We start from the raw sequence: 17,500 nt of genomic DNA, 5'->3' as shown, positions 1-17,500 counted from the left end.
GTGACTATTAGTCATCTCCTGTCCATATAGTGATTATTAGTCATCTCCTGTCCATATAGTGATTATTAGTCATCTCCTGTCCATATAGTGATTATTAGTCATCTCCTGTCCATATAGTGATTATTAGTCATCTCCTGTCCATATAGTGATTATTAGTCATCTCCTGTCCATATAGTGATTATTAGTCATCTCCTGTCCATATAGTGATTATTAGTCATCTCCTGTCCATATAGTGATTATTAGTCATCTCCTGTCCATATAGTGATTATTAGTCATCTCCTGTCCATATAGTGATTATTAGTCCTGTCCTGGAGAAACGGTCTCCTCTCAGTAATATAGTGATTATTAGTCAACTGACAACACTATAACCATCAATATAGACATATTTTTTTGGCAACACTATAGCCATCTCTAATGACAACACTATAGCCGTCTCTAATGACAACACTATAACCGTCTCTAATGACAACACTATAGCCATCTCTAATGACAACACTATAGCCATCTGTAATGACAACACTATAGCCATCTCTAATGACAACACTATAGCCATCTCAAATGGCAACTCTATAGCCATCTCTAATGACAACACTATAGCCATCTCTAATGACAACACTATAGCCATCTCTAATGACAACACTATAGCCATCTGTAATGACAACACTAAACTATTGTTTGATCCCTCCCTCCCTCCCTCCCTCCCTCCCTCCCTCCCTCCCTCCCTCCCTCCCTCCCTCCCTCCCTCCCTCCCTCCCTCCCTCCCTCCCTCCCTCCCTCCCTCCCTCCCTCCAGGGTTTCTTCAGGAGGAGCCAGCAGAGTAATGCAGGGTACTCCTGCCCTCGTCAGAAGAACTGTTTGATTGACAGGACCAGCAGAAACCGCTGCCAACACTGTAGACTGCAGAAATGCCTGACCGTGGGCATGTCACGGGACGGTATGTATATCAGGGTTTAATTGTAATTGTAATTAATAGAAATTGGAACTGTAAAACGTTTCATGTTTGTAATTAAATTGATTTGGAATTCAGTATCTTTACATTTCCCAATTAATGGAATTAATACAGATAGCGTGAAATGTTGACTGCAGGATTTAAAAAAAATGTATTTATTTAACTAGGCAAGTCAGTTAAGACGGCCTAGGAACAGTGGGTTAACTGCCTTGATCAGACTGAAGGACAGATTTGAACCTTGTCAGCTCGGGGATTTGAACTTGCAACCTTGCAGTTGCTAGTCCAATGCTCTAACCACTAGGCTACGCTGCCACCCCAATCTTAAAACATTTAAACTTGTATTTCTATATTTCCAGTCTAAACAGTGACATGATCAGACTGAAAGCCTGAGGGAATTGATTTCAAATTGGAATGTGTGGAATTGTTGTGGATAATATTGAATTGAGAATGGAATTCTTGGAATTGACCTAACATTGGAATTGAGAGGAATTATCTCTGAAATCAAAGACAGACTTGGAATTGACCTAACATTGGAATTGAGAGGAATTATCTCTCCATTTACCTCCTCAGAGAGGTCAAGTTCTCACACAACGCTATTGTTCATTTAAATAACCTTCGTCAATGTCTCTCCATGTCCCCACAGCGGTGAAGTTTGGCCGTATGTCCAAGAAGCAGAGAGACAGCCTGTATGCTGAGGTCCAGAAGCACCGTCTCCAGCAGGCCCAGCAGCTGCAGAGAGACCACCATCCCCAGAACCCGGAGGAGGTCGAGCCTCTCTCTCCCCACTATGGCCTCACCGACCTCCATGAAGACCTGGAGGTTGGGTACATGGAGGAAAACAGCCCTGGGGGGGGTAACGGCCCAGCCTCCAAGGGGGGCTCTGAGTCGGGAGGAGTGGGGGGGTTCTACCTGGACATTCAGCCGTCTCCTGATCAGTCTGGTCTGGATATTAACGGTATAAAACCGGAGCCTCTTTGTGATTATGGTTCCAACCAGGGTTTCTTCCCCTACTGTTCCTTCACCAACGGAGAGACGTCTCCCACAGTATCTATGGCTGAGCTAGGTGAGTGGAGAGAGGGGGAGGGAGGGAGAGAGGGAGAGACGTCTCCCACAGTATCTATGGCTGAGCTAGGTGAGTGGAGAGAGGGGGAGGGAGGGAGAGAGGGAGAGACATCTCCCACAGTATCTATGGCTGAGCTAGATGAGTGGAGAGAGGGGAATAAGGGACAGATGGAGGGAGGGAGGAGGGGATAAAGAGGGAGAGGGGAAGAGGTGGAGAGAGGGATTATGGAGGAAAAGGGAGAGACGTCTCCTACCTCGTCCATGGCTGGGTTAGATGAAGGAGAGAGGCAGGAAGAGATGAGGTAAGGTTTGGGATGAGGGAGGGAGGGAGGGAGGGAGGGAGGGAGGGAGGGAGGGAGGGAGGGAGGGAGGGAGGGAGGGAGGGAGGGAGGGAGGGAGGGAGGGAGGGAGGGAGGGAAAGGATGAGGTAAGGTTTGGGATGAGGGAGGGAGGGAGGGAGGGAGGGAGGGAGGGAGGGAGGGAGGGGGTAAGGTTTGGGATGGGGGAGGGAGGGAGGGAAGAGGTACGGTTTGGGATGGGGGAGGGCGAGAGGCACAAAGGGAAGGAATGAGGGAGGGAGGGAGGCAGGAAGGGAAGGATGAGGTTTGGGATAGGGGAGGGAGGGAGGGAGGGAGGGAGGGAGGGCGGGAGGGAGGGAGGGAGGGAGGGAGGGAGGGAGGGAGGGAGGGAGGGAGGGAGGGAGGGAGGGAGGGAGGGAAAGGATGAGGTAATGTTTGGGAGGGAGGGAGGGAGGGAGGCAGGAAGGGAAAGGATGAGGTAAGGTTTGGGATGGGATGGGGAGGCAGGGAGGGATGAGGTAAGGTGTAGGATGGGAGGGGGGAGGGAGGAGGAAGGGATGAGGTAAGATGGGGGATGGGGGAGGCAGGGAGGGTAAAGAGGGAGAGAACAAGAAGAACGAGAGAGGGATATAGAGAGGTAAAGAAAGAGAAAGGATGGAGCGAACAGAGAGCACAACCGTGGGGCAAAACAAAGGTGGTTTAAAATAGCAGGAGGCCGCAAACTCATCTTCAGAGCTCATTAGAACATAGTCAGGTTAATTAGCATTGTGTTAATTAGCTCCTATTGGGAACCAAAGGGGCACATGTTCAGGGAAATCAGTTATTTACTCCCCCTTGAGCTCCCAGGAAGTCATGTTCTTCTTTAAACAAAATTATTTCTCATTGTATCCTCTTCCTCTTCACTGTGGGAGATATACCCCTTTGTTTTGTTCATGATTGTATGAACACATGTAGTATTCTCTATTGTAGATCAACCAGCACCAACATAGTGGACAGGATAGTCAACATGTAGTATTCTCTATTGTAGATCAACCAGCACCAACATAGTGGACAGGATAGTCAACATGTAGTATTCTCTATTGTAGATCAACCAGCACCAACATAGTGGACAGGATAGTCAACATGTAGTATTCTCTATTGTAGATCAACCAGCACCAACATAGTGGACAGGATAGTCAACATGTAGTATTCTCTATTGTAGATCAACCAGCACCAAACATAGTGGACAGGATAGTCAACATGTAGTATTCTCTATTGTAGATCAACCAGCACCAACATAGTGGACAGGATAGTCAACATGTAGTATTCTCTATTGTAGATCAACCAGCACCAACATAGTGGACAGGATAGTCAACATGTAGTATTCTCTATTGTAGATCAACCAGCACCAACATAGTGGACAGGATAGTCAACATGTAGTATTCTCTATTGTAGATCAACCAGCACCAACATAGTGGACAGGATAGTCAACATGTAGTATTCTCTATTGTAGATCAACCAGCACCAACATAGTGGACAGGATAGTCAACATGTAGTATTCTCTATTGTAGATCAACCAGCACCAACATAGTGGACAGGATAGTCAACATGTAGTATTCTCTATTGTAGATCAACCAGCACCAACATAGTGGACAGGATAGTCAACATGTAGTATTCTCTATTGTAGATCAACCAGCACCAACATAGTGGACAGGATAGTCAACATGTAGTATTCTCTATTGTAGATCAACCAGCACCAACATAGTGGACAGGATAGTCAACATGTAGTATTCTCTATTGTAGATCAACCAGCACCAACATAGTGGACAGGATAGTCAACATGTAGTATTCTCTATTGTAGATCAACCAGCACCAACATAGTGGACAGGATAGTCAACATGTAGTATTCTCTATTGTAGATCAACCAGCACCAACATAGTGGACAGGATAGTCAACATGTAGTATTCTCTATTGTAGATCAACCAGCACCAACATAGTGGACAGGATAGTCAACATGTAGTATTCTCTATTGTAGATCAACCAGCACCAACATAGTGGACAGGATAGTCAACATGTAGTATTCTCTATTGTAGATCAACCAGCACCAACATAGTGGACAGGATAGTCAACATGTAGTATTCTCTATTGTAGATCAACCAGCACCAACATAGTGGACAGGATAGTAAAAAATACAGTCTGGGTCAATACCAGAGTAGTAAAATACTGTCTGGGTCAATACCAGAGTAGTAAAATACTGTCTGGGTCAATACCAGAATAGTAGAATACTGTCTGGGTCATGACAGAATAGTAGAATACTCTCTGGGTCAATACCAGAGTAGTAAAATACTGTCTGGGTCATGACAGAATAGTAAAATACTGTCTGGGTCATGACAGAATAGTAAAAATACTGTCTGGGTCATGACAGAATAGTAAAATACTGTCTGGGTCATGCCAGAATAGTAAAATACTGTCTGGGTCAATACCAGAGTAGTAAAATACTGTCTGGGTCAATTCCAGAATAGTAAAATACTTTCTGGGTCAATACCAGAATAGTAAAATACTGTCTGGGCATGACAGAATAGTAAAATACTGTCTGGGTCATGACAGAATAGTAAAATATTGTCTGGGTCATACCAGAATAGTAAAATACTGTCTGGGTCATACCAGAATAGTAAAGTACTGTCTGGGTCTTGACAGAATAGTAAAATACTGTCTGGGTCAATACCAGAATAGTAAAGTACTGTCTGGGTCTTGACAGAATAGTAAAATACTGTCTGGGTCAATACCAGAATAGTAAAATACTGTCTGGGTCATACCAGAATAGTAAAGTACTGTCTGGGTCTTGACAGAATAGTCAAATACTGTCTGGGTCACTACCAGAATAGTAAAATACTGTCTGGGTCAATACCAGAATAGTAAAATACAGTCTGGGTCATGACAGAATAGTAAAATACTGTCTGGGTCAATACCAGAATAGTCAAATACTCTCTGGGTCATGACAGAATAGTAAAATACTGTCTGGGTCAATACCAGAATAGTAAAATACTGTCTGGGTCATACCAGAATAGTAAAATACTGTCTGGGTCATACCATAATAGTACAGTACTGTCTGGGTCATGACAGAATAGTAAAATACTGTCTGGGTCAATACCAGAATAGTAAAACCCTGTATGGGTCATGGTTAGAGATGATCAACCACCTCTAACAGTATAGAATAGTAAAATACTGTCTGGGTCATGGTTAGAGATGATCAACCACCTCTAACAGTATAGAATAGTAAAACCCTGTCTGGGTCATGGTTAGAGATGATCAACCACCTCTAACAGTATAGAATAGTAAAACCCTGTCTGGGTCATGATTAGAGATGATCAACCACCTCTAACAGTATAGAATAGTAAAACCCTGTCTGGGTCATGATTAGAGATGATCAACCACCTCTAACAGTATAGAATAGTAAAATACTGTCTGGGTCATGGTTAGAGATGATCAACCACCTCTAACAGTATAGAATAGTAAAATACTGTCTGGGTCATGACAGAATAGTAAAATACTGTCTGGGTCAATACCAGAGTAGTAAAATACTGTCTGGGTCAATTCCAGAATAGTAAAATACTTTCTGGGTCAATACCAGAATAGTAAAATACTGTCTGGGCATGACAGAATAGTAAAATACTGTCTGGGTCATGACAGAATAGTAAAATATTGTCTGGGTCATACCAGAATAGTAAAATACTGTCTGGGTCATACCAGAATAGTAAAGTACTGTCTGGGTCTTGACAGAATAGTAAAATACTGTCTGGGTCAATACCAGAATAGTAAAGTACTGTCTGGGTCTTGACAGAATAGTAAAATACTGTCTGGGTCAATACCAGAATAGTAAAATACTGTCTGGGTCATACCAGAATAGTAAAGTACTGTCTGGGTCTTGACAGAATAGTCAAATACTGTCTGGGTCACTACCAGAATAGTAAAATACTGTCTGGGTCAATACCAGAATAGTAAAATACAGTCTGGGTCATGACAGAATAGTAAAATACTGTCTGGGTCAATACCAGAATAGTCAAATACTCTCTGGGTCATGACAGAATAGTAAAATACTGTATGGGTCAATACCAGAATAGTAAAATACTGTCTGGGTCATACCAGAATAGTAAAATACTGTCTGGGTCAATACCAGAATAGTAAAACCCTGTCTGGGTCATGGTTAGAGATGATCAACCACCTCTAACAGTATAGAATAGTAAAATACTGTCTGGGTCATGGTTAGAGATGATCAACCACCTCTAACAGTATAGAATAGTAAAACCCTGTCTGGGTCATGGTTAGAGATGATCAACCACCTCTAACAGTATAGAATAGTAAAACCCTGTCTGGGTCATGATTAGAGATGATCAACCACCTCTAACAGTATAGAATAGTAAAACCCTGTCTGGGTCATGATTAGAGATGATCAACCACCTCTAACAGTATAGAATAGTAAAATACTGTCTGGGTCATGGTTAGAGATGATCAACCACCTCTAACAGTATAGAATAGTAAAATACTGTCTGGGTCATGGTTAGAGATGATCAACCACCTCTAACAGTATAGAATAGCAGAACAGTAGGGTTGGAAGAATTTCCCTTTATTGAAACAATGTTGCTGTGTTGTTACACATGTGAGCTCTGCCTAAATGCTGACCCATATTCTACCCTTTTCCCCCTACTGGGCAGAGCCAAGAAAAGCCCAAATGTGCTGGAAAGAACCATGTAAAAAAACAGACCATTCAGTATAGTTCGGGTCGGCACCATAATGTGAAAAGGATTCCACTGTGGTCCATCCAGCTCTTGATGTTGTCCTTGACCAGTCGTGGTGCAGCTCTTGATGTTGTCCTTGACCAATCGTGGTCCAGCTCTTGACCTTGTCCTGGACCAGTCGTGTTCCAGCTCTTGACGTTGTCCTTGACCAATCGTGGTCCATCTCTTGACCTTGTCCTGGACCAGTCGTGTTCCAGCTCTTGACGTTGTCCTTGACCAATCGTGGTCCAGCTCTTGACGTTGTCCTGGACCAGTCGTGTTCCAGCTCTTGACGTTGTCCTGGACCAATTGTGGTCCAGCTCTTGATGTTGTCCTTGACCAATCATGGTCCAGCTCTTGACGTTGTCCTGGACCAATCGTGGTCCAGCTCGATGTTGTCCCTGACCAATCGTGGTGCAGCTCTTGATGTTGTCCTTGACCAATCGTGGTCCAGCTCTTGACGTTGTCCTGGACCAATCGTGGTCCAGCTCTTGACGTTGTCCTGGATCAATCGTGGTCCAGCTCTTGACCTTGTCCTGGACCAATCGTGGTCCAGCTCTTGACCTTGTCCTGCTGTTCTCTCCTGTAGAACACCTAGGCCAGAACATCTCCAAGTCCCACCAGGAGACGTGTCAGTACCTGAGGGAGGAGCTACAGAGCATGACCTGGCAGGCCTTCCTCCAGGAGGAGATAGAGACCTACCAGACGAAGGTAACACTACACACTACCTAGTACACTACCTAGTACACTACACACTACTTAGTACACTACCTAGTACACTACACACTACCTAGTACACTACCTAGTACACTACACACGACCTAGTACACTACCTAGTACACTATCTAGTACACTACCTAGTACACTACCTAGTACAAAACAGACTACTTAGTACACTACCTAGTACACTACCTAGTACCGTACCTAGTACACTACCTAGTACACTACACACTACTTAGTACACTACCGAGTACACTACACACTACCTAGTACACTACACACTACTTAATACACTACCTAGTACACTACACACTACCTAGTACACTACACACTACCTAGTACACTACACGCTACTTAGTACACTATCTAGTACACTACACAGTACCTAGTACACCACCGTGTACACTACATACTACTTAGTACACTACCTAGTACACTACCTAGTACACTGCATACTACCTAGTACACTACACACTACCTAGTACACTACACACTACCTAGGGCACTACCTAGTACACTACACACTACATGGCACACTACCTAGTACACTACACACTACCTAGGACACTACCTAGTACACTACACACTACCTAGTACACTACCTAGTACCTAGTACACTACCTAGTACACTACCTAGTACACTACACACTACTTAGTACACTACCTAGTACACTACACACTACTTAGTACACTACCTAGTACACAACCTAGTACACTACACACTACCTGGTACACTGCCTAGTACACTACACACTACCTAGTACACTACCTAGTACACTACCTATTACACTACACACTACTTGGTACACCACCTAGTACACTGCCTAGTACACAACCTAGTACACTACACACTACTTAGTACAATACCTAGTACACTACCTAGTACACTACCTAGTACACTACACACTATCTAGTACACTACCTAGTACACTACACACTACCTGGTACACTACCTAGGACACTACCTAGTACACTACACACTACTTGGTACACTACCTAGTACACTGCCTAGTACAGAACCTAGTACACTACACACTACTTAGTACACTACCTAGTACACTACCTAGTACAGTACCTAGTACACTACACACTATCTAGTACACTACCTAGTACACTACACACTACCTGGTCCACTACCTAGTATACTACCTAGTACACTACCTAGTACACTACACACTATCTAGTACACTACCTAGTACACTACACACTACCTGGTACACTACCTAGTACACTACACACTACCTAGTACACTACCTAGTACACTACACACTACCTAGTACACAACCTAGTACACTACCTAGTACACTACATACTACCTAGTACACTACGCAGTACCTAGTACACTACACACTACCTAGTCCACTACCTAGTACACTACACACTACCTAGGACACTACCTAGTACACTACACACTACCTAGGACACCACCTAGTACACTACCTAGTACACTACCTAATACACTACCTAGTACACTACACACTACCTAGTACACTACCTGGTACACTACACACTACCTAGTACACTACCTAGTACACTACCTAGTACACTACATACTACCTGGTACACTACGCAGTACCTAGTACACAACACACTACCTAGTACACTACCTAGTACACTACACACTACCTAGGACACTACCTAGTACACTACACACTACCTAGTATACTACATAGTACACTACCTAATACACTACCTAGTACACTACACACTACCTAGGACACTACCTAGTACACCACACACTACCTAGTACACTATCGGGCACACTGCACACTACCTAGTACACTACTTAGTGCACTACCTAGTACACTACACACTACCTAGTATACTACATAGTACACTGCCTAGTACACTACCTAATACACTACCTAGTACACTACACACTACCTAGGACACTACCTAGTACACTACACACTACCTAGTACACTACCGAGTACACTACACACTACCTAGGCCACTACCTAGTACACTACACACTACCTAGTACGCTACCTAGTACACTACACACTACCTAGGACACTACCTAGTACACTACACACTACCTAGTATACTACATAGTACACTACCTAGTACACTACCTAGTACACTACACACTACCTAGGACACTACCTAGTACACTACACACTACCTAGTACACTACCTAGTACACTGCCTAGTACACTACACACTACCTAGTACACTACCGAGTACACTACACACTACCTAGGCCACTACCTAGTACACTACACACTACCTAGTACACTACCTAGTACACTACACACTACCTAGGACACTACCTAGTACACTACACACTACCTAGTATACTACATAGTACACTACCTAGTACACTACACACTACCTAGGACACTACCTAGTACACTACACACTACCTGGTACTCTACCTAGTACACTACACACTACCTAGTACACTACCTAGTACACTACAGACTACCTAGTACACTACCTGGTACACTACACACTACCTAGTACACTACCTTGTACACTATGCACTACCTAGTTCACTCCCTAGTGCACTACCTAGTACACTACCTATAGTACACTACAGACTACCTAGTACACTACATAGTGCACTACACACTACCTAGTGCACTACCTAGTTCTCCTCCCCTCATAGTCCTTTGTCACCCCCCTCTTCCTTCTCCTTTCTCTCTCTCTCTCTCTCTCTCTCTCTCTCTCTGTCTCTCTCTCTCTCTCTCTCTCTCTCTCTCTCTGTCTCTCTCTCTCTCTCTCTGTCTCTCTCTCTCTCTCTCTCTCTCTCTCTCTGTCTCTCTCTCTCTCTCTCTCTCTCTCTCTCTCTCTCTCTCTGTCTCTCTCTCTCTCTCTCTCTCTCTCTCTCTCTCTCTGTCTCTCTCTCTCTCTCTCTCTCTCTCTCTCTCTCTCTGTCTCTCTCTCTGTCTCTCTCTCTCTCTCTCTCTCTCTCTCTCTCTCTCTCTTTCTCTCTCTCTCTCTGATACTAGCATCAACAATTATGCCTCTTTTAACATTGTTGTTGTTGTTGTTTATGTCAGCCGGAGGAGGTGATGTGGCAGCTGTGTGCCATCAAGATAACGGAGGCCATCCAGTACGTGGTGGAGTTCGCCAAGCGCATCGACGGCTTCATGGAGCTCTGTCAGAACGACCAGATAGTGTTGCTCAAAGCAGGTAGACAAGATGATGGAACGTCTCGTAATGACATCACAGTGATCAACCCCCAATCTATGTCCTGTCTACTTATATAAGAAACCCCCAATCTATGTACTGTCTACTTATATAAGAAACCCCCAATCTATGTCCTGTCTACTTATATAGGCAACCCCCAATCTATGTCCTGTCTACTTATATAGGCAACCCCCAGTCTATGTACTGTCTACTTATATAAGAAACCCCCAATCTATCTACTGTCTACTTATATAGGCAACCCCCAGTCTATGTACTGTCTACTAATGACATCACAATGATCAACCCCCAGTCTATCTCCTGTCTACTTACATAAGAAACCCCCAATCTATGTACTGTCTACTTATATAAGAAACCCCCAGTCTATCTCCTGTCTACTTACATAAGAAACCCCCAGTCTATCTCCTGTCTACTTACATAAGAAACCCCCAATCTATGTACTGTCTACTTATATAAGAAACCCCCAATCTATCTTCTGTCTACTTATATAGGCAACCCCCAGTCTATCTACTGTCTACTTATATAAGAAACCCCCAATCTATCTACTGTCTACTTATATAAGAAACCCCCAGTCTATCTACTGTCTACTTATATAAGAAACCCCCAATGTTATGTTGTCTCTCTGACCTGTAGTGATGGTTGTGTTGTTGTCTCTCTGACCTGTAGTGATGGTTGTGTTGTTGTCTCTCTGACCTGTAGTGATGGTTGTGTTGTTGTCGTCTCTCTGACCTGTAGTGATGGTTGTGTTGTTGTCTCTCTGACCTGTAGTGATGGTTATGTTGTTGTTGTCTCTCTGACCTGTAGTGATGGTTGTGTTGTTGTCTCTCTGACCTATAGTGATGGTTGTGTTGTTGTTGTCTCTCTGACCTGTAGTGATGGTTGTGTTGTTGTCGTCTCTCTGACCTGTAGTGATGGTTGTGTTGTTGTCGTCTCTCTGACCTGTAGTGATGGTTGTGTTGTTGTCGTCTCTCTGACCTGTAGTGATGGTTGTGTTGTTGTCGTCTCTCTGACCTGTAGTGATGGTTGTGTTGTTGTCGTCTCTCTGACCTGTTGTGATGGTTGTGTTGTTGTCGTCTCTCTGACCTGTAGTGATGGTTGTGTTGTTGTCGTCTCTCTGACCTGTAGTGATGGTTGTGTTGTTGTCGTCTCTCTGACCTGTAGTGATGGTTGTGTTGTTGTCGTCTCTCTGACCTGTAGTGATGGTTGTGTTGTTGTCGTCTCTCTGACCTGTAGTGATGGTTGTGTTGTTGTCGTCTCTCTGTAGTGATGGTTGTGTTGTTGTCGTCTCTCTGACCTGTAGTGACGGTTGTGTTGTTGTTGTCTCTCTGTAGTGATGGTTGTGTTGTCGTCGTCTCTCCTCAGGGTCTCTTGAGGTGGTGTTCATCAGGATGTGTCGTGCCTTTGACTCTCAGAACAGCACCGTCTACTTTGATGGGAAGTACGCTGGGACCGACGTCTTCAAAGCGTTAGGTGAGTCAGAATGCAACCCAGCCAATCACATTCATCCCCTTTCAAAGCATTAGGTGAGTCAGAATACAACCCAGCCAATCACATTCATCCCCTTTCAAAGCATTAGGTACGTCAGAATACAACCCAGCCAATCACATTCATCCCCTTCAATCTGTGGTTGAGGTTCAGACGTTTCAGAACCATCGATTTAATAGGAGAGGAAGTTGTTCGTTAGTATTAGGGACTGTTTTGGACCACGTCTGACTGAATGGCTGGGCCACTAGGATATGGACTGGACTGACTGAATGGCTGGGCCACTAGGATATGGACTGACTGAATGGCTGGGCCACTAGGATATGGACTGGACTGACTGAATGGCTGAATGGACCACCTCTGACTGAATGGCTGGGCCACTAGGGTATGGACTGGACTGACTGAATGGCTGAATGGACCACCTCTGACTGAATGGCTGGGCCACTAGGATATGGACTGGACTGACTGAATGGCTGAATGGACCACCTGTGACTGAATGGCTGGGCCACTAGGATATGGACTGGACTGACTGAATGGCTGGGCCACTAGGATATGGACTGGACTGACTGAATGGCTGGGCCACTAGGATATGGACTGGACTGACTGAATGGCTGGGCCACTAGGATATGGACTGGACTGACTGAATGGCTGGGCCACTAGGATATGGATTGGACTGACTGAACTCCAAAGCAATGCATGCCAGGTGACGTTTGTTCAGATCCTGATGTCCTGCTCTGTGTCCTGTGTTGTTGTGATATTTGACACATAACTACTCCTGTCTCTCTGTGTGTCTGACAGACTGTGATGTTCTGACCCACATAACTAACTCCTGTCTCTCTGTGTGTCTGACAGATTGTGTTGTTCTGATCCACATAACTTCTCCTCTCTCTCTCTCTCTCTGTGTGTCTGACAGGTTGTGATGATCTGATTCGCTTAGTCTTTGAGTTTGGGAAGAGTATGTCTGTCATCCATCTCTCTGAGGAGGAGATCGCTCTCTTCTCAGCGTACGTCCTGATGTCTGCAGGTAGGCACGATGCTGTCACGTTCACGACGCAACGTTGCGAGCACATATCTTCTACAATCACATAACACACACACAGCTATTCCCCCTTGTGGCAGTCCGAGAGCATCTCTGGGTGTTATTATTTATACAACGCTGCATCGTTTAACTAATGGTGCGTGTAGATCGGACGTGGCTTCAAGAGAAGGTGAAGGTAGAGAAGCTGCAACAGAAGATCCAGCTGGCTCTCCAACATGTCCTTCAGAAGAACGGCAGAGAGGACGTGGTTCTCACTAAGGTATTTATTATTTATTTATTTATTTTATTTCACCTTTATTTAACCCGGTAGGCAAGTTGAGAACACCTTTATTTAACCAGGTAGGCTAGTTGAGAACACCTTTATTTAACCAGGTAGGCTAGTTGAGAACACCTTTATTTAACCAGGTAGGCTAGTTGAGAACACCTTTATTTAACCAGGTAGGCAAGTTGAGAACAAGTTCTCATTTACAATTGCGACCTGGCCAAGATAAAGCAAAGCAGTTTGACACATACAACAACACAGAGTTACACATGGAGTAAACAAACATACAGTCAATAATACAGTATAAACAAGTCTATATACAATGTGAGCAAATGAGGTGAGAAGGGAGGTAAAAAAATAAAAAAAAAGGCCATGGTGGCAAAGTAAATACAATATAGCAAGTAAAACAGTGGAATGGTTGATTTGCAGTAGAAGAATGTGCAAAGTAGAAATAAAAATAATGGAGAGTGCAAATGAGCAAAATAACACACATAACACACACCCACACGTACATACAATATATGCAATTGCTGTACACCAGGATTGGGGTCAATTTCCTTTTCAATTCCAGTCCACGCAGAAAGTAAAAACAAATCCCAATTCCACATTTTCCTAATTGAAGAGAATTGGATCATTCTCTTTCTGAAATGACAATGAAATTGAGCCCAACTCTGCTTTACAGGGTAGACTAGTGGTTAGAGCGTTGGACTAGTAACTGGAAGGTAGACTAGTGGTTAGAGCGTTGGACTAGTAACCAGCAGGTAGACTAGTGGTTAGAATGTCAGACTAATAACCAGCAGGTAGCCTAGTGGTTAGAGCGTTGGACTAGTAACCAACTGGTAGACTAGTGGTTAGAGCGTTGGACTAGTAACTGGAAGGTAGACTAGTGGTTAGAGCGTTGGGCCAGTAACCAGCAGGTAGCCTAGTGGTTAGAGCGTTGGGCCAGTAACCAGCAGGTAGCCTAGTGGTTAGAGCGTTGGACTAGTAACCAGCAGGTAGCCTAGTGGTTAGAGTGTTGGACTAGTAACCAGCAGGTAGCCTAGTGGTTAGAGTGTTGGACTAGTAACCAGCAGGTAGCTGAGTGGTTAGAGTGTTGGACTAGTAACCAGCAGGTAGACTAGTGGTTAGAGTGTTGGACTAGTAACCAGCAGGTAGACTAGTGGTTAGAATGTCAGACTAATAACCAGCAGGTAGACTAGTGGTTAGAATGTCAGACTAATAACCAGCAGGTAGCCTAGTGGTTAGAGTGGAGGGGCGGCAGGGTAGCCTAGTGGTTAGAGCGTTGGACTAGTAACCAGCAGGTAGCCTAGTGGTTAGAGTGGAGGGGCGGCAGGGTAACCTAGTGGTTAGAGTGGAGGGGCGGCAGGGTAGCCTAGTGGTTAGAGCGTTGGACTAGTAACCAGCAGGTAGCCTAGTGGTTAGAGTGGAGGGGCGGCAGGGTAACCTAGTGGTTAGAGTGGAGGGGCGGCAGGGTAGCCTAGTGGTTAGAGTGGAGGGGCGGCAGGGTAGCCTAGTGGTTAGAGAGTGGAGGGGTGGCAGGGTAGCCTAGTGGTTAGAGCGTTGGATTAGTAACCGAAAGGTTGCAAGTTCAAATCCCCAAGCTGACAAGGTACAAATCTGTCGTTCTGCCCCTGAACAGGCAGTTAACCCACTGTTTCTAGGCCGTCATTGAAAATAAGAATTTGTTCTTAACTGACTTGGTTAAATAAAGGTACAACACAGTACTGCTACACAGTCGCTACTGGCAATGAGTCTTTGTTTGTATGGACTGTGTTCATGCATTGTCTAAATGGTAAATGCTCTCGGTATACTCTACTTGGTGACATCTCGTTTTGAACTGAACAGGCCTTGGGATTTCACAGCAGGATTTCAGTTCCATCACCACTATAACATAAGCATCATTCCTGATGAAACACACTCAGACAGTGTCCTGGTCTCAGGGAAATGTGAAAGTCCTGTCTGTCTGTCAGAATGTGACCTGGCGGTCCTGAATCTCAATAACCTAACTCTCTCTGTCTCTCTGTGTTAGGCTTCAGTGCGTTAGTAGAACAGGTTTGGAACTCAGCCCCAGCTGGATGAGGGGACTCTTTTCTCATAGTGACATGAGAGGGGGTCACTGTATTTGAGATGTTTCCAAAACTGAATTGCTCTTTTTTGAGTTTTTATTATGAGTGGATATTGGCCTAATTCTGCCCTGCATGTATTGTTTGTAGTTGTCCTCTGGACATGTAGGAGAATCTTACAGAACTCTGCATGCAGGGTTTCAATGGGATGTTTGTCCCATTTGGTGAAATCTTGTTTTGCAAGTGGACCCCACACCTCGCTGCCTTAAAGTACAATTGGTTCAATGACACATTCAATTAGTTTTAGCCAAATTTTCATAGGTATTTCAATTTGAATTTGCGTTTTAATGGCGTAGAATGCCCTGCGTGCTTTCTCTATCAGCTCATTCACTGCCTCATTAAGGTATCCAGTTGAGCTTATTTTTAAACCTCAGTAATTGTAGTGTGTGCAGTACTCTATATATTTAAACCTCAGTAATTGTAGTGTGTGCAGTACTCTATATATTTTCTACCAATTGAGAACTTTGGTCTAATTCCCTGAGATCTGGATATTCTCTGGAAAATCATTATTTTAGTATTTTTGGGGTTTATTGCCAAGGCCCAGGTCTGGCAGTACTGCTCTAGCAGGTCCAGGCTCTGTTGTAGGCCATGTGCTGTGGGTGACAGCAGGCATAGGTCATCTGCGAAGAGTAGGCATTTAACCTCTGAATTGTGGAGACTAACATCATGGGCTGAGGATTTTTCTAAAATAGTGGCCAATTCGTTGATGTAAATATTGAAGAGTGCAGGGCTCAGATTGCAACCCTGACGAAGGCCCCGCCCCTGGTTACAGAATTCTGTTATTTTCTTGCCAATTTTAATGCTGCACATATTGCCAGGATACATTGATTTAATTATGTCATATGTTTTACCCCCTACACCACTTTCAATAACTTTGTAGAACAGTCCTGTATGCCAAATAGAATCAAATGCTTTTTGGAAGTCGATAAAGGTATTATTTTGGTGGACATGTTTATCTATCAGGGTGTGTAGGGTGTAAATATGATCAGTTGTGCAATGTTTTGGTATAAATCCAATTAGGCTTTTACTCAAGACATTGTGCTTATTAACTTCATTGGGATAGTTGGCAGTATTTTCACGTCCGGATGAAAAGCGTGTCCAAAGTAAACTGCCTGCTACTCAGGCCTAGAAACTAGGATATATATATTATTAGTAGATTTGGATAGAAAACCACTCTGACGTTTCTAAAACTGTTTGAATGATGTCTATGAGTATAACAGAACTGATTTAGCGAAACCCCGAGGACATTCCAATTTTCTTTCATTTTCAACCTTCTTCTTTTCTTTTATTTTGAGATCAATGAGTTTCATTGGGATTCCAGATTTCTAAGGGGCAGGCTTGCAGTTCCTATCTCTTCCACTGGATGTCAACAGTCTTTAGAAATTGGGATTCCAGATTTCTAAGGGGCAGGCTTGCAGTTCCTATCTCTTCCACTGGATGTCAACAGTCTTTAGAAATTGGGATTCCAGATTTCTAAGGGGCAGGCTTGCAGTTCCTATCTCTTCCACTGGATGTCAACAGTCTTTAGAAATTGGGATTCCAGATTTCTAAGGGGCAGGCTTGCAGTTCCTATCTCTTCCACTGGATGTCAACAGTCTTTAGAAATTGGGATTCCAGATTTCTAAGGGGCAGGCTTGCAGTTCCTATCTCTTCCACT

General features: G+C 44.1%; 1 protein-coding gene across 4 annotated transcripts in view; it reads left to right on the top strand.

The window, feature by feature from the left end:
* The window catches only part of LOC109884877 (nuclear receptor ROR-alpha A-like), a 254,807-nt gene that overhangs the window by 233,902 nt on the left and 3,405 nt on the right, over positions 1 to 17,500 (top strand). For 2 of the 4 annotated variants that reach the window (XM_031812904.1, XM_031812906.1), the window contains 7 exons: positions 793 to 934; positions 1,593 to 2,081; positions 7,654 to 7,775; positions 10,790 to 10,922; positions 12,300 to 12,407; positions 13,333 to 13,443; positions 13,605 to 13,717. In XM_031812904.1, the coding sequence (XP_031668764.1) occupies positions 793 to 934; positions 1,593 to 2,081; positions 7,654 to 7,775; positions 10,790 to 10,922; positions 12,300 to 12,407; positions 13,333 to 13,443; positions 13,605 to 13,717 (1,218 nt within the window). The remainder of the gene's footprint in view (positions 1 to 792; positions 935 to 1,592; positions 2,082 to 7,653; positions 7,776 to 10,789; positions 10,923 to 12,299; positions 12,408 to 13,332; positions 13,444 to 13,604; positions 13,718 to 17,500) is intronic. The other 2 variants (XM_031812905.1, XM_031812907.1) reach the window with 2 other exon arrangements.

Source organism: Oncorhynchus kisutch, unplaced genomic scaffold, assembly GCF_002021735.2.
Source record: "Oncorhynchus kisutch isolate 150728-3 unplaced genomic scaffold, Okis_V2 Okis03b-Okis08b_hom, whole genome shotgun sequence".
NCBI lineage: Eukaryota > Metazoa > Chordata > Actinopteri > Salmoniformes > Salmonidae > Oncorhynchus > Oncorhynchus kisutch.
This window is presented reverse-complemented; position numbering and strand designations above follow the sequence as displayed.